We start from the raw sequence: 18,343 nt of genomic DNA, 5'->3' as shown, positions 1-18,343 counted from the left end.
AGAGCCCTGGACTTGGGGGTCGGAACACTGGGTCCGAGGTAGTCCTCGGAGGCAGTGTGGAGGGGAAGGAGAGGGTTGAATTTCTCCCGGGCAGTCCCCGGAGAAATCTCCCTTAAGGAGGGAGGAATGTGCCGCAGAGGGGTAGTCCCCTCTTGGTAGGCAGTGGGTGGTGGGTGATACTTACCAAAGTATCCCAAAAAGTTGCCCAAGTGGAGGCGCTGCCGTTGAGGCGTCAGTTAAGTGCCGTGTAGGCGAACAAAAGCTGCTTCGTTGCTGCGGTTGCTGCTGCTATACAGCGGTCGAGCAAGGCGAGGGTGCGATGGGTCCTTATCAAGGACCCATCTATATAATTACGCGACACTAATCTTGCCAGCGAGAGAGCTGCCGCGGGCGCTGGCCACCTAGTGGCCAAGCGCGCAAGTAGTGTCGCTTCGCGGCCGCGACGCGCCAGGGCCAGAAGACGCGCAAGCGCGCCGCGGAGAGAGAGACAGATAGAGCGGCTAGACGCTGTCGGTCTAGCCGTCTATTGTGAGCGCAATAGAGATGGGAGATATAACAGAGAGTAGATAGGCTAGGATGGTTCTGGGACCGCGTGGCGAGGGGGTCGGGGTCCCGCGGGGGCAAGGGAAGTAGGGGAATTGCCCCCTCTCCTCGTGCGCGGTTGTGCACATGCGCATCGTCCTCCCCCGACGTTAAACTCGTAGGGTTCACACGTGACCTCCCCCCCTCTAATGTTAAGCAGTGGACGCCTGAGAGAGAGAGAGAGAGAGAGAGAGAGAGAGATTCCAGCAGAATAAACTCGTAGCGTACACACGTGGTCCCCCTTACGTTTATCCGTACAAGAGAGAGAGCCCCCCATCCCCCTTACGTTAAGCCATACAAGAGAGAGAGAGAGTAGTGCGATGATGCGACCTCCCCCCTCTTACGTTAAGCAGTGTACGTCTAAGAGAGAGAGAGAGAGAGAGAATACTCGTAGAGAGCGATCCAGTGATCGCTCCCCCATATTTTTTTTTTTTTTTTTTTCGTAAGTTAGAAAAAAGGGAATCTTTTTTTTTTTTTTTTTTTTTTAATTATAATTTATTGAAGTATTAAAAAGGTTTTATTTACAATGCTTTTTTTTAGAAATTTTTTTTACATTCAATTGCATGATGTATATATTTATGACAAATGCTACACCACTCTGGTAGTGAACAATTGATGCGTAGGTGACCATATTTTGTACAATTTGTACACCAGTAATGTGGTGTGAGATCTATCTGAGGCTCCATTTGCGTAGCCTCAGTTCTTGTAGCAATGGACTCCGTTTGTGTGGCCATATTTTTCACCTGGGACATATTTGAGAAACATTTTGTTATTTTTTTTTTTTTTTTTTGATATTGTAATAACTATTTTAACAAAGCAAATATACTTACAAAAATCACAAACTCTTCTTCTTCCTCTTCTTCCACCATCTCCTCTTCTTCCACCATCTCCTCTTCTTCCTCCCTCTCCTCTAAAGCAATGGCTGGTAAAAAATAAAAGAAAAAAATTTTTTTTTCGTAATTCTTCGTTTTGAATAATAATAAAAAAAAAAAAAAAATTGGTCAAATAGTGGGATTGTTAACAGTTTTCAAATATATGTGTCGTAAAATTCTTTTATGATTCTATTTATTGAAATAAACAATCTGTATGGATGGGTAGGGTTTTTTTTCTTTAAAAGAAATTAAAATAAGTACTTACAGTTCATGTGCATATTATGATGAAGCATTGCTTCATATTCTTCAAAATAACGATTATGAGAATCGTTAATTCTTTTGATGTAATCAGACATCGATTCTGCTTGATTTTTATCCTCCTCCTCCTCTACTAGATTTATTGTCACTAAACAACGTTCACTTTCCATTTCTTTAATTTTCTACTTTACTATCCGCACTGATGAACGTTCGAGGACTGAATGCAGCCTCTGAAGAAATCCCGTCGAGAGAGAGAGAGAGAGAGTCTTTATCGTTTGTTTTCAATATGAAATTACATTAGAAGTCCATTCTTTCTTTCTTAAAGGAGACACTATACCCTCCCCGTATATAGAGATATCCATAGATATTTTTCCCTATTGTGTTATACTGTGATAAACCTACAGGTCAATCACAATGGAAATTTATCGCAAGTAAGAAAAAAAAAAAAAAAAAATTACCCCTTCCATTATTTCTTTCTTAATTAAGAAGGATACACTATACCCTCTGAATAATCCCCGTATAGTGATATCCATAGATATTTTTTCCTATTGTGTTATACTGTGATAAACCTATAGGTCAATCACAATGGAAATTCATCGCAAGTAAGAAAGAAAAAAAAACAAAAATTACCCCTTCCAAACATTGCATACGCTTAATATATGATAATATCGTTCATATAAAAAGTCAGTCTGTTAAACGAGAGCTGCATAGTCGTACCACGCGTGCTTGAACTATTAAGAAAAAATAAGTTTGTGTGTGTTTGAACGCATTAAAAATAAACTTGATTCTTACATAAATAAAAAAAGGTAAGGATTTTCTTTTTCATTCGATTAGTAAATGCATTATTTAATTGATTTTTTTTTACTCTAATGAGACTAATTTTTTCATAGAGATAAAAATGAACTTCAATAAGATCAATGAATTGGGAAGTGTCATTCCAAAAAAATTCGTTAAATTAGATAGCTTAACGGAAAATGACGAATACGAAATATCTGAAGTTGAAATAATTAAGACAAAATATGGCATAAAAATTATTGTAAAGCTGCCAACAGCCGATTGGGTATTCTTGCCAGGGAGAATGGCAAAATTGGCGGAGGATACGGAGCAGTTGCAGCAGCTGCAAAAGGCTGCAACAGCCAAAAATTTAATAATGCTATACAAAGGAGGAAAATACCACAACGTGGAATTTAAGTGTAAAGTTTGATAGATATTTTGTATTAAAAATAAAAAATTAATTGATGCTTATAATTATTAATATTTATTTATTCCCTACGTTTAATCTCCCATAATGTAGAATTTAGGAATAAAACATTAAGAACTTTAAGAAAGTATTTTATTTTTTTTTTTTTTTATAAACTTATATTTCTAACAATAATTTTTTTTTTTTTTTTTTTTTTTTAACTTACATTTCTAACAATATTCGTAAGAGGATTATATTGTACAATTTTATCGTGTATGATTAAACAATAGGCTGTAGTATTATCCGGAATGATTTCCATACACTCGATCTCGAGTTTAACGTCGACCGTGCCGGTTTTTATGGACTCGTTCTGATGCGAGCAGTCGATGACGAAGAGCGGCCCGTACGTCAAAAAGTCCGTATAGTCGAGCATGGGTCTCCCGAGTTTCTCACCAGCGTAATAGGAGGTGAAAAACTTTACATACATGTCGTAGAGGACGGAGTAGCGGGATTTCGTGAAATCAGTGTCGAGACGATCGTACGGATAGGATTCGGAATTCAGATAGAGTTTGACATCGAGGACTTTGCAATGATTAAATCTCAGCACATCCTCGTGCTGATTACTCTTCTTGTTCGTTCTGAACGCCAGAATGACGTATCGCGGCTTCTCCAATTGCGTGGACGCTTTCACGGACCACGTGTGTCGCTGCGACTTGGGCAGAAGGGGATACTCGTAAAGTTCCCAGGCGCGAAAAGCGAGTGACAGACTCTTGTCCTGCTCGACGATACCGAGAAATTGGAGTTTCGTAATTTCGTTCAGAGTCACATGGGGTATTCTCCATTGCACTCGTAGCAGCTTGATCGACGAATCGGTGATTTTCACCGCCGAGTAAATGGCGTTTGTATCGTCGCGCGCGCGAATGAGAACGAGCTCGTGACGCGCGTTAACGACGACTCGCCGATAATCCTCGCAGAATCCCAGCAGCATTTTCAGGGGCACGCAAAAGCTGAAATTCTTAACAGCCGCCTCCTTTTTGAGCCGGTCTCTGGCCGTAGCGACGAACCATCCGGAATGACGTAGACTGGCGCTCTCCTCGGTGCTCAGGGAAACGAGATTCTTCAGAGTGCTGGTAATACCGACGTTTCTGCATCGGTCGATCTCGATACCGTTCAATTCATAACGAATCTCGTCGAAGAGGAAAGCCGCGGAATTGCAGTCGAGCGTAACTGTATCATCGTTGGTGGCGCTCGCGTCACGCGTACCCTCCACCAGCTGGCCCTCGACGTAGAGATAACTCTCGCACGGCAGGAGTATCAAATCTTGCTGCTGTATGGGAATGCGAATCTCGTCGCTGTTCGCCAACGAGGCGTTCGCATACGGATTATAGGCATGCATCTCCATTTTCGTGATGCGATTGTCGTAGGTCAGCGGTGCGGTGACGTTCAAGGGATCTGCCATTGTTCCACTATGTACTACCTTCGCCCAATCTCTTCACGGTGAATCCCAATGATTGTAAAAATTCGATATTTCTTCTCGTTAGCAGGAAGCTCCTCTTGTCGCGATTTTCACTCCGAGCCGGTGTATTCGACTCCACGTAGGACGAACGACTAGCGAACGTTTCATCCAGTTTCACCGCTTTATAATCCTCGCTACTACTTTTGTAAATTAACATTTCTTAATGTGTAATCTTATGGTAATTTCTTCACGTCCAAAGTCTACGAGACGATCGTCCTGATCGAGGATACGTAACGTGAGACGGTCGATTACTCTGACGATGACCGGTAGATAAATGACGGTTTTCGGTGCCTCCGAGATTTTATAGCCCGGTGGTACGCTGGGAAAGAACTCGTGAATAATGTGTCGTGGTCTACCGTTGGTGTACGCACCACCCGCAATGTTGCACTCGATGCGTAGAATATTTGTTTTCACAATGTCCACGGTATCGTCGGATTCAGCCTGGACGTTCGGCTCGATCACGCGATTCGACGAGAAGCCCAGTAGCGAGCCAATGTTATTCGGTTTTCCAAAGTCAATCGAATATTTACAGAATATTTCACTCTTCAGTGTATTGTTATTCGCTCGTAGAAGAATAACGCTGTCAATGTCGTCTTGAATTTCGTGTCTCGCAGAAATTTGAGACTGCAAATACTCATTTATCGCACTCAATTCGTAACAGCCTCTGGGTATCGTCAGTACCTTATCGTTGTCGTAGTAGAACTTATTATTCGTCTCGTCCACATTGGCTATCGAGTTGTACGTTTGCATGTCCACGAGACCGATCTCGTACCGATCGTCTTGCAGATTGATGGGGGGAAAGAAATCTGAATTTAATACTGATTTACGATCCGATAATGTCACGGTGAAAGACATTTTTTTTTTTTTTTTTTTTTTTCAAAGTATCTGTTCTCGCAGGAATTTCACGCACAACTGACCGCAATTGCTTTTATCGTACGATTGATATCGATCATGATTGTAGTAGATTGTAACGTTAGGGCCAAAGTAACGCACACATTCTTTCGGCGGTTTCAAATTTCCGAAGGAATCAAAGTATAGGACGATGTCGTTACGCTTGACGTAGGCTACCCAGTGGGTACCAGGACCGCATTGATCGTCGAGATTCACGATCGCGCACTCGTTGCACCGCGGCCCGTCTAGCGGCAGAGATGTGCGCATAAAGACTCCACGGAAGTATGGTATGCGTCGGCAGATGAGTGCCAATTGTACGTTACTAGTAGGACCTGAATCCGGGAGAGCATCGCCACGACGACGAAATTTTCCCTCATTCATTTTCTTCCTCGACCGTTTTTTTGTCGTTTTTTTTTTGTTTTTTTTTTTTCCACGGATACCCTCTCCGACGACTCGCTTGTACGGTTTCAGATAAAGACCTCTACCTCTCTCGCGCGACGCTTCCATCGCGCGATTGTGACGTTGCATTTCCCGCAATCGTTCTCTCTCAGCTTTTGCACGGTTTACAGCACTCGCTATACCCGATGCTCCACCTGCCAATGCTCCGACTGCACCTAGTAGTGGAAGTATAGGTATTATACCACCCCGTTTCCTCGGCATTCGAATTCTTCTCTTCCTCGTAATACCAATTTTTTTCTTGTTGTTGTTGTTGTTCTTTTTTTTAGCCGCTACTGCTTTCTTCATCGCAACAATATTATGTAATCCCAAGCCAAGTTTACGCTTAGCATTCATCGATGCCCATACGGCTGCGGCGACCGCGCGTTCACCCAAGGTCGCGTCTCTTGCGTTAATACGTTCACGCGCTCTCCTCGCTAGCACTTTATCGGCCTGATGACGCTCCGGTAGATCCTCGTTGTGCCAATATGCTAAGTCGTGATCGAGGCAGGCCTCGTCCAGCGGATTTATACCACGATCGCCGCGCTCCAATCTTTCGCGAAGTCGAGTGCCGGGTCCGCAATAATTGTAACCGGGCACGTGCAGCTCAAATGGCAATTTTTTCAAGACTTTATTGAAGAACGATCCAGACATTTAGAGCAACTGCTTCTCTTGCTGACAAACGTAACAGTCTTTTATCCGTCTCGGTGGTCCGTCGTGGTGAGTGGTATCAGGTAGATTGTAGTGTTGCAAACAATATTGATATTGCTGCACATCCGAGTCCGCGCGAATGTGCCGAGGTAATCTTTCCCACACACTCGCGATACTGTCTGGAAAGTACTCGAGCAATACGATCTTCGGTATGTGTTCGAGCTGATGATTCGTCAAGTTATGCAGGGAATCGACGACGACTAGCATGAACGCCATCGTAATGGCAACTGACCGAATAGTTCCGTGAATCGCGAAATATAAATGAACGATACGGCTGTTGCCGAAGGTCAATAGCGAGGATGCATTTCGTGAAGCACGTGCCGACTATTCGCGTGACAAATTTGGATGCTCACAATGCTACCGCGCAAATAAAAAAAAAACGTCACGGATCGCTATTACCATCTACGATACGCTGCATAGTTTGCGGTCCGTCGAATTGCGGTAAGACAAACGTGCTGCTGAGCCTCATAGAGAGTCCGCACGGTGTGAGATTCGAGAACCTGTACGTCTACTCGAAATCGCTGCAGCAACCGAAGTATCGATATCTGGAGCAGCTTCTGCAGGAAACGGAGGAAATCGGTTACTTTCAATTTTCCAACAATTGCGAGGTTGTGAACGTCGCGGATGCAAAGCCGAATTCCATTTTCATATTCGACGATGTGGCCAACGACAAGCAGGACAATATAAGGGACTACTTTTGCATGGGTAGACATTCCAACATCGATTGTTTCTACCTCTGTCAGACTTATGCGAAAATACCGAAGCATCTGATACGAGATAACGCAAACTTGCTAATAATATTTAAGCAGGATGGAACTAATCTGAAGCATATTTTCAACGATCACGTCAACAGTGATATGTCGTATGAGAAATTTCTCACATTGTGTTCGACCTTTTGGAGTCGCGATTACGGTTTCCTAGTAATAGACAAGGATAGCTCTCTGAGGAACGGTCGTTATCGCAAAGGTTTCAACGAGTACGCCACGATCGAGTGAACGGTCTTGTCAGGCCGGTAAGGTTTCGACCTTGCCGGTAAGGTTTCGGCCTTGTGAATGTCGATAATCATGCCGGTAAGGTTTCACGATCACGGCCTTGAGTGTCAGTTTGATACTGGAGCGCAGGCTGTTCGGATCACCGTGTCAGGTCGGTTAAAACCCGTGTCGGTTCGGGGAGAATACAGCATCGCAACAGGTCGGTTAAAAACCGTTCAATTCGGGGGAAAGCTGTTTTATACAGCATCGCGATGGATGAAAAATCGCTTCTGAAGAGGATCGCCAAGACGAGCGAGGTGATTCGCGACAAGCATCGTGCCTTGAAATCGGAGAAGGCGATAATGGAGAGCAGTTTGAACGAGACATTCAAGCCGATAGTCGAACCATTGAAGAAACTCGTTTCGCAAACGGAGGATAACACAAATAATAATAATAATAATAGTTCGTTTGTCAAATACAACGATAAATTGAAGAGGGGAGCCTACTTCACATCGACACCGCATAAACGAGCAAAGAATCTTAGTAGTAGTAATATTAGTGAAACTATTACGAATCCATTGGATTTCATGACCGACGACGACGACGACGAGTCTTCTATAACCGATCAACCGTCGCCCGATTCAAAAAAAAGTTTGCTAGAAAAATTAAATGTTGATGAAAAACAGGAACCAGGCTTGTTTCAACATGTCTTTCAACATATTAAATTACATCCGATTCCTGGCAAGTATATTAAATTACTTCTGACTGATAGGGAGAACTTGATTGATCATGCTTTTGGACCTCGTTATGAAGATGATCAACTGACGCTTGGTAAATGTAAATTTGAAATAAGTCATGAGGGAGATATTATTCTCGATAAGAAGTTATACACCGGTACAAGAGGTACTTATGAACTAATTTTCATGAGAGAACCCAATCGAGCCATTATAGAACCCGACGATTTGGAACGATACAAGAGTATTCTCAATCAAACTAAAGCGCATAAACTGTTAAACGATAGTCTAAAACAAATCAAAGGTAATAGAGGTGCAAAATATACAGAAATTATGAAACCATTGCTATTGGGAAAACCTATTTTACCACCTTATCGGTTACCATCAACATCACGCGCAAGAAAATCGTCAACTTCTGACGCGTCAACATCGGGCGCAAGTAAACCGTCTAGCGCAAGTAAACCGTCGGGCGCAAGTAAACCGTCAGGCGCAGCATCAACAGCATCGAAAAAAAGGGGTAAAGGACTAATGCGTGTCACCGAGGGACCAATCAACTACGTACATTGGAACGATCCGAATGAATTGATCGAACGTTTGAGACTTTTGATCGCGTCGGTGGCTGCCGGTAATACGAGTCATCACAACGAGATACAGTCGATAATCGAGGAGTTGCGCGAGGAGGATCTCATCGTATAAAGAAAGTTGCACGTTACACTCTTACCTCAGTGTAATATCAACGTCTTTCGGTAGTACGAGGTAAAAAAAAAAAAAAAATTAAATGTCTGATTCCTGCTGTTGTGAAATTTGCATTTGTTTAACATACATCGTAGAATGTTTACTCTCGACATTACGAGCCATCAAAAAGAGGAATAATAGCGAGGAAAAAGAGACTGATTTTTGAAATACAAAGTAGTGCATTTGAAATGTCGATAAATAAATTTGGAATTGGACTGGATGGTGAGAGTAGGAAACACGAACCCAATTTAGAGCATTTACTGCTTGAATTCAAGCAATATCTGACAATGGCATTGAATACACATAATGAACAATTTGAGAAAAAGATGGACCAAATTTTTCAAACAATTTGCGAAAAATTGGATGATAAAGTGAGTAAAAGAGATCTGGAAAGAGCAATACTTAGCAACACTTTTCATTAGGAATTTCGAAAAAAAAAAAAAAAAAAATGAGCAAAGAAAAGATACAGTTGGTGGAGGAGCTCCACGCACCGGCGAGGATAAATTTTCCACGCAGAAGAGTCATCGTGCGCGGCTTCGACGATCTCTGGCAGGCCGATCTTGTTGATATGCGCAATTACGTCGATGCGGGTCACCAGTACATTCTCACTGTAATCGATACCCTCTCAAAATACGCTTGGGCGGTGGCATTGAAGACCAAGAGCGGCGGAGAAGTGACGACGGCAATGACGAGAATCCTACTGAAGGACGGCAGATGTCCGAAAAATTTACAGACCGACAACGGCAAGGAGTTTTACAACAGTGACTTTCGGGCGTTGATGAGGAAACGCGGGATAAATCACTACTCGACCTACAGCGTGATGAAAGCGTCGATAGTCGAGCGCTGGAATCGTACGTTGAAGACGGAAATGTGGAAACGATTTACGTTGAACGGTAATTACAAGTGGCGCGCTATGCTGCAAGAGTTGGTGGACGCGTACAATGCGCGAAAGCATCGTACCACGGGAATGCGTCCCGTGGATGTGAAACCCGAGCATGCAGATAAGCTACTCAAGACAGTATACAGTAACATCAAGGTCGCAGGTCGTGCCAAGTTCAAAGTCGGCGATTTCGTACGAATCAGTAAATACAAGCAGATGTTCGCCAAAGGCTACACGCCAAATTGGACGACCGAAATATTCGAGGTGGCGAAAGTGCAGAGTACCAATCCCGCTACGTATCTCCTCAAGGATTCCAGGGGCACGCAACTGTTGGGTGGATTTTACGAATACGAGCTTTCGAAAACCATCAATCCCGATGTGTATCTGGTGGAGAGAGTATTGCGCAGAAAGGGCGAAAAAGTGTTCGTTAAGTGGCTGGGATTCGACAGTACGCACAATTCCTGGATAAATAAGAGCAATGTTTTATAAAAACTTTTATTAAGATGTATCAAAATATAGAATAAATACATAAATAACTAAATAAAGCGAATAAATAAAAACAATAAATAAATTATAATTTTAGACTATAATGTCCCCAGGGTAGAGTCGCCGTGGTGTCGGGTGTAACGAAACGCTTGTCGTCGTACGGACTGAGGGCGACCTTCCGCTGACTGATCGAGAAAACTCGGTGCAGCTTCGATCTTATTAAATTTTGACTGCGAGACTGTACGGTGAAATTGTTCAAACAATCCTTGTAGTCGTCAAATGTTATATTTCTATCGATAACGTAACCTTTGACACCTTTGGCTTTTTTGGTAATTCTCGCACAGTCCTGCACCTTGAAAGTATACATTTTTGCCCTCAGTCCTACGAACTCGGTCATGATACGACCATTGTTCTCGTCCTTCATCAGACCGGGTATCTTTTTGTTGACGCGTGGCAAGTCATACCGATTATCGTCAGGATAATCGCTGGTGTCGAATCGCGCGAGATCGCGTTTCATGACCGAGTAAACGTCGTCGCACTCGACACTGTATATCAGACTGTCCGTGTCGGTATACATCGCTCTACATTTACCGCCGAATGTAGGAAGCATATAGTCATAGTGAAATTCATACAAGCAAATTTTTGAAATATCTAAAATACTCATTCCCACGTAAATGGGTTTATCAAATTTCGCGGACAATTTCGATAATTGAATCGCGACCAAATTCTCCTTGAAAATCGCGAGACTGTGAAAATTCGGTTTGGAAATCAGGCTTTCCGCCCCGTATCTTCCCTCCCACTTGGTTGCGAGCCTCACGTCAACTCTATTCCTCACGTTCTCCATTGTTTTACCGAAAACCGCGTTGTTCATCAATTTGAAGAGATTCTTCTCAAATTCATTGGTGGACGCGGTGCGCAAACGCGTGTTCAGCTCGATGTAATCGCGTAGCCAGGTGGACTGTTGAAACTTTAAACCACGATGTATACGCTTCAGTACCAGTCCATTACGCATACATTGTTGCAGAGCGCGATAATGTATTACGTAACGGGTCTTATCGTTTAAAGTGGCCAGCAGCTTCTCCTGGCTAGCGCCCGGCGGTTTCTCGCGCACCATGCAGAACGGTAGGTCCGCGTGTTTGTCGTGAAGCTCGCGCGGATACTCCAAATCGACCTCCAAAATATAACCCTCGGGATGATCCGTGGGTATAGCGGAGACATCGAGATTGGCAGCGTCCTCGATCCATAGGAATCCATGGGTGGGCAGCGGCTGACACATTGCCCACCCATACAGATTGTTTACGTCGTAATACATGAGATATTTCGACGGTTCCGCCGGATCGTAGTCCCGCATGTACCGATTGTTGGCCCTCTCGTAACGATGGGAGCACTGACTCAAACCACCGCGTATACCGCGCTCTACGAACAGCAACATATCCACGTCCGTGAAAAGCTCCAGCCTGATTCCCGTATGCTTCAACATCGCGTCCCAGGTGAAGCCCGGTAGCGTATAATAATGGGCTGGATCCAACTCATAATTTAGCATGCAACTATCGCGAAAACTTTCGAAAACATCGGCCAACAATAGGACATCGGTCTTCAAGTACAGGTCACTGTACTCCCCAAGTGTGCGCATGTGGAATTTGGTCCATACCTCTACGGCATGATTGTATGCTTCCTCGCTGATATCGCTGTCGGTCAGTCTGTTGTGAAACGACTGGCGCGGTGGTAAAGCCGTCTCTTCCAATCTAGCCGCACTATCTACATAGTCGTAAGGAAAAATACCTTTCCTCGTAAGCAAGTCGAACTGCTCGACGCTCAATTCCGAAAATTGTGACCTCAAATTTGTCAGCTGAGATTCCGCCAAGTACGAGCTCAATTTGTTCAAACTGGAGGCCATAAATTTGAACGAATCGATAAATCTCAACTGTATATTATATTTTCGCAAATATTTGGTAAATGAAATGTATTTTTCCTTATGTACAGGCAGCAGATATACCGATCCCTCGTACAAATTAGCGATCGTCTCGAAGATAAAATGCGAATCATAGCCGGATAAATTGTGAAAAATTACTGGAATGACATGCGAATCTTTGAAATTTAAATTACAATTATTGTGAGCCGGTCCTCTGTATCTGCCGGTCAGATGATCGTGATCGCGAATTCGTAGTTGATTCGGAAGAAACGGCTTTTTGCATATATGACAATTGGGGTCATTATAGTGACGCAATTGTTCGCTAAGACTAAGATTATGCATGGGCACGATAGTACTTAGCGTCTCGCTCGCGATGCGCGCAATGTCCTCGAGCTCGCGTACGAACCATTCGATGCAGTCGGCACCCCGACGAGCGTCGTACCTCGAGAGTGACGCATCGCGAGCACTTTTTAAATAATAGCCTACACTAATAGGTTCATGTCTCTGATAAATATCACTACTACTACTACTACTGTTCGATTGTTCAACTTTCAATAATATGCACTCGAGATCCGCGTATACGACGAATGGCGCTCGTTCCCCATTTTTGATGTTCTTGAAGGAAACCCAGCGATCCTCGGCTTTGCTCGGCAACATCAAGCGGAGATTATCGTTGAGCTGCGCGCAATCCTGCTCGTGCGACTCGAGCCTCTCCACTGTGCGGAAGTAGTGGAGACATCTAAAAAATTTAATATAAAACATATGCAGTTATATTTGTATTTTTTCAGTATTATTATTATTATTATTAATACATACCGATCGCATACATAATGAGCATTTTCTCTCTTGGTGAATTGGCTTCGCACCAGTCTCGAGAGATTCCTTATGCACATAAAATGTGCAGCTCCCTGTTCATCGTTGACGAGAAGAAGATTAGCATGCCTCGATCTCTTCTTCCTCGTCACCTGAAGAGGCACAATTTTTGCGTCGCTATTTTGCTCTTCATTCTCCAAGGTGAAGATGTTCACCGACACGTCGTTATCCACCTCGAATTTCGGAATCTGTTTTAGCGTAGTCGGAAAGGTTAGGCTACCGACGTCTAAAACCGTCCGAAAATGTGGATAAGAGGACGTACGATTTGGATGAGCCGTAGGTTTCGCTGGATAGAGTGCCGCCGTCACGGACCACGCGAAACATGCATTATCACTGGTTTCTAAATTTATCAGAGCTTTCCTACTCGTGATAGCGGATGGCAGATTAATTTTACAACCCGCGTGCAACGGGTTAAAACGATTAATGTTAACTAGTAAATAATGAATTTTGTGCAAAGTCCATCCACTATCACGCTCTTGAAATTCACTTAATTTTTGTATAATAACGTCTAAAATGTTTTTCCTATACCAATCACTAAAATTATCAGTCTTATACAATGTAGCATTAGTCGTACTAATGTTTTTATCATCACTCTGGTCCTTAGAGATGAATTGTCCGTTAAATACACAATTAACCTTAACACTATTTGCACTAACAAATACCTTATCTATACGCGTACGCACTAATACTTCCGCGTCTACTAAAAAATCCTTAGGCTCTATATAATTACTATTAACTACCATGCCGCTGCATATTCGACTTCGAAACGCTGAATCAAGCTCCTCCCAGGTAAGTCCTTGTACGTCATTGCTACAACCAGCCCCTGATTTAATATAATTCAATTCTCTCTGCGCTCGTAGCAACAGACACTTTATACACGCGATTTCGGCGAAATTCTTCTGACGCGTTCCAACGGGTAAAGCTCGATCCGCGTTGCTCAATCGTCGAATATGCTCGCGACATTCCAGTACCCACGCATCGTACTCATTCGCACTATTAATTGTAAAAAATTTTCTTCGCAATTCCGTCAACATTTTGGTGTTTTTCTTAAATTAATAATTGCGAATGCGTCTCTCGCGAAGAGTAACGCTTATATATATCGAATAGAGAATGGAAGTAGGGGTATCTACACATCCCATTGTTTCGTCTGAGATGCATACTAACATTGATATACATTGTTTTTTTTTTTTTTTTTCAGAAGTCTTTTATTCCTTTATATATTGATCATATACAGATTTCATATAGTAGACATTTTGCAGTGAACATATACCATAATGATTCATACACTTGGGTAACGGTGGTTCGAAATTTTTACTCCATCCAAGACAAAATTTACCCCACTCACACTCCTTCGCATTGTATATATTTTCTAAGTTGCAAATTTTTCTCAACCAATCATATTTCTCCCGTCCTTTCACGAAAATCCAATCTTCATCGTACGACGTTACATACTTTCTTATTACATCTTTATGCTTGTAATAAGGTGAATGACCGTCGGTCCAATTGAATCCATGTCGATTAAAATAAAGCCAACTTTAAAAAAGAAAAAAAATTATATACAAAACATTACATTTAAAAAAAAAAAAATACTTACTCATTCTGTTCTCTCTCGAGATCGCTCAACCAAGCTTCTTGAAATGGTGGTGAAAATACATTGTGATACACTTCATTATCACGCAACACCGCAAATTCTTTAACTATAAAACTCTTGTCGGTCAATACAAAACCTTGAAAATCAACGAATGTCGGTGTCATTATCGTCAGTCGCTCGATGCAATACTGAACGATCTTTTTTTTTTTTTTTTGTTACATTTAAGAAAGTTTAATGTTTTTTTTTTAGGAGGGGATATTTTCTAAGAATTTTTTTCCCATTGTTAGTTTCTTCGGAAAAAAATATCTTCCAGAGATTAAGACTCCTTATCGAATGTATTTTTTTCCCATTGTTAGTTTCTTCGGAAAAAAAAAATATCTTCCAGAGATTAAGAAACAATGGACTCCTTATCGAATGTAACTTTATATTTTTAAAAAATCTTTCTCTCTCTACGGAGATATTTCTTCGGAGATGCTTCATTTCAGTTTTTATCTTCGTCGAGAATAGCGCAACAATGCATAGAATAACTCACATAATGGATATAGAAGGTTTCTTAGTTTATAAAAAAGAACTTAAATATAAAGATATAGCTATAATTGATTTAAAAAGTAATCAAATTTCTTACGCATCTTTTCGTTTGCGTGACAGTATGAAAAACCTTAGTGAAAAAGACAAAAAAACTGTGTGGTTTTTGCTAAATATGGTGCATGGTATAAAATACAGTGATACGGGATTCGAGAAATACGAGCAGGAGGATGTGGAAGATTTTATTAGAGGTTGCCTAACGTGCGAGAATCCCGTAGTAGCCTACAAGGGAGGGAACATTGAAAAAAATCTATTGAATAGGATGAATGTGGATAATATTAATTTAGAAGTGTATGGTTGCCCTAAGTTTAAGGATTTAATTGAATTATATGATTTTGAAAAAACACCGTGCAATTTACACGTTCGAGAGAAGAACTTGAACAATGAACGTATCCACTGCCCGTACGAGGAGGTGTCAGTTTTTGCCAAGTGGATACAATCAAAAATGTGACTCTTTAAAATTCATCGGAGGAATAAAGAGGGGAAAACAAGTCCTCGCAGCCTCATTCAATGTTACAACATCGTCGGTGACAGTAAGAAAAAATGAGCTGCGAAAAGTGTAAATTAATCATGATTCAAGAGGATATTGTTCCTCTTTCACCCACTCTTCCCAGAGAATTGACAGAGGAATACGTCAATCGAATTAACGATTTCTTCAATCGTTACTTCGAAGAGTATGAACGGAAACTGCACCATTATTTGCATAAAAACTGTAAGTATTTATTTAATATTTTTATATTTATTATTTGTTTGTATTTTTTTTTCTTCAAAAAATAAAGTGAAGAAAGACGAAGAGACTGAGGAAAAAGATATTGAGTCAAAGGAGACGAAGAAGGAAGAAGATAAAGAGGAGAAAAAAATAGAGGAGGAGGAAAAAGATATTGAGTCGAAGAAGGAAGAAGAAGAAGATAAAGAGGAGAAAAAAATAGAGGAGGAGGAAGAATGTAAGTATTAACTTTATCTTTTTTACCTTTTCATAATTATTACCTGTTTGTATTTTTAAATTAAAGTGAAGAAAGACGAAGAGACCGGGGAAGATATTGAGTCAAAGGAGATGAAGAAGGAAGAAGAAAAAAATAAAGTGAAGAAAGACGAAGAGACTGAGGAAAAAGATATTGAGTCAAAGGAGACGAAGAAGGAAGAAGATAAAGAGGAGAAAAAAATAGAGGAGGAGGAGGAGGAAAAAGATATTGAGTCGAAGCAGACGAAGAAGGAAGAAGAAGATAAAGAGGAGAAAAAAATAGAGGAGGAAGAATGTAAGTATTAACTTTATCTTTTTTACCTTTTCATAATTATTACCTGTTTGTATTTTTAAATTAAAGTGAAGAAAGACGAAGAGAAACAGACCGGGGAAGATATTGAGTCAAAGGAGATGAAGAAGGAAGAGGAGAAAAAAATAGAGGAGGAGGAAAAAGATAATGTGTCAAAGCAGACTAAGAAGGAAGATGAATCACCAAATTTCTTTTTCTTTTATTATTAAATTTTTATAGAATAGTTTAAAAATTATTGTAGAAATATTATTAAAAATATATATTAATTTTATTTAAAAAACTACAACGATTGTTCAACTAGCAAACCCCTGCTCCTCAACCTTGAATTCACGTGAAAAACGTTATCATCCAAAGTATGGACGAGGTAGTAGAAGAGGAGGAGGAGGCTGTTAATAGCTATTGTGAAGTGGAGAAATCTAATACGTATTGATAGAGAAAATAATAATAATTATACATTTCGTATTGAGCTTACATCTCTACCATTCTCAGTCTACCGAGTTTGCTTGACGTGACAGTTTCAACAAGAAAAAAAATGGGTGCAATTAAATTGTACAGGTTAACTACTGAACAAAATATTGAACAAAATATTGAAAACATTCAGAATATGGATGAATTTGTGGAGGAAGAAGAAGAAGAAGTAGATTTGGAAGGAGATTGGGGTGAAGTGAATAACAACGCGTTGACCGCGATTGTCAGAATGTTGAGGAAGAAGCTTCAGCGGCAAAAATCAACATCAAATATTGATGATGATGATGATGATGATGATGATGATGATGAGGCTAATCTATTAGATTATAGTAGTGAAGTAGAGTGGGAGCCAGAAATTTGGGAATAAATTTCTCCAGAAAATGTAATACGGTTCGACGAGGATAATGACGTTCTCCAACAATCGGTAAGAATCGATGAAAAAAAAAAAAAACTATCAAGTGCTTGGATAAGTAGTATAATTTTTCCTAATTTTTTTTTTCTCGTAGATGATACCGCTCCTACTACTGCTACTCTCACTACCACTTCATTTTTATAATATTTTATTATTATTAAATTCAATTATAACTTTTTTTTTTTATGTATGTTATTAAAAATATATTTATAAATTTTAATTAAAATAACAAAAAAATATCGTTCATTTCACAACCTCAAAATTCTATTTCTCCTTCTCCTTCTATTATTATTATTATTATTCACGTTCGTCGTATCAGGTCTCTATTGAAATTCTCTTTGACTGCGTTCCGCTTCTCGGATAGGAGGCTAATATGTTTTGATAAAGAGTTAACTAATATGTATTGATAAAGAAAGGTATCTGACTAACTAAAATGTACGTGCGTAATCGGTCAGTTCATATTTCATTGGGAGATCGTTTTGCATCTGAGCGACTAGTGACGAAAAATCTTGAGATCATTTTAACGCTAGCAACGACAGTGACAATGTTCCGTGCTACATCTAAAAAACGAGACATTTTTAAGGATAATCCTGATTTTGATGCCTTGATTGAAGTGCTTGTGGGGATAATAAGTGAAATAGAGGAACAAATAGAGGAAGAGGACGAAGATTTGTTGAGGAATCCGGAGGATATTCCTGAATTTAGCGCCTTGGTTGAAGAACTTGTGGAGATAATGGGTGAAATGGAGGAAGCAGTGCAAGAGGAAGAAGATTTGATAGTAATTGTTGAAAAACTAGTGGAGCTCAGAAATCGAATACAAGAAGGGCTAGAGCAAGCGGAGCAAGAGCAGGAGGAGGAAGATGAGGAGGAGGAAAACGAAGAACAACATTAATTCAAATATGTTTTTGAAGAGAGAAATTTTGGAGGCTGCGCAATCTGAGACTTTCGTCACGGGGGAACACAAGTTACGAGCCTGAGGT

General features: G+C 40.9%; 1 protein-coding gene across 1 annotated transcript; it reads left to right on the top strand.

Annotated features, from left to right (window-relative positions):
- Positions 1–16,098: 16,098 nt before the first annotated feature.
- Positions 16,099–16,768, top strand: LOC136774222 (uncharacterized). The gene is made up of 2 exons (XM_066728392.1): positions 16,099–16,468; positions 16,535–16,768. The coding sequence occupies exons 1-2, from the start codon at positions 16,267–16,269 to the stop codon at positions 16,690–16,692; spliced, it is 360 nt and encodes a 119-aa protein (XP_066584489.1). The 5' UTR covers positions 16,099–16,266; the 3' UTR covers positions 16,693–16,768.
- Positions 16,769–18,343: the final 1,575 nt, after the last annotated feature.

This window comes from Prorops nasuta, unplaced genomic scaffold (assembly GCF_024137725.1).
Source record: "Prorops nasuta isolate Cenicafe-Biocafe unplaced genomic scaffold, Cenicafe_Pnas_1.2 PNAS00001, whole genome shotgun sequence".
NCBI lineage: Eukaryota > Metazoa > Arthropoda > Insecta > Hymenoptera > Bethylidae > Prorops > Prorops nasuta.
This window is presented reverse-complemented; position numbering and strand designations above follow the sequence as displayed.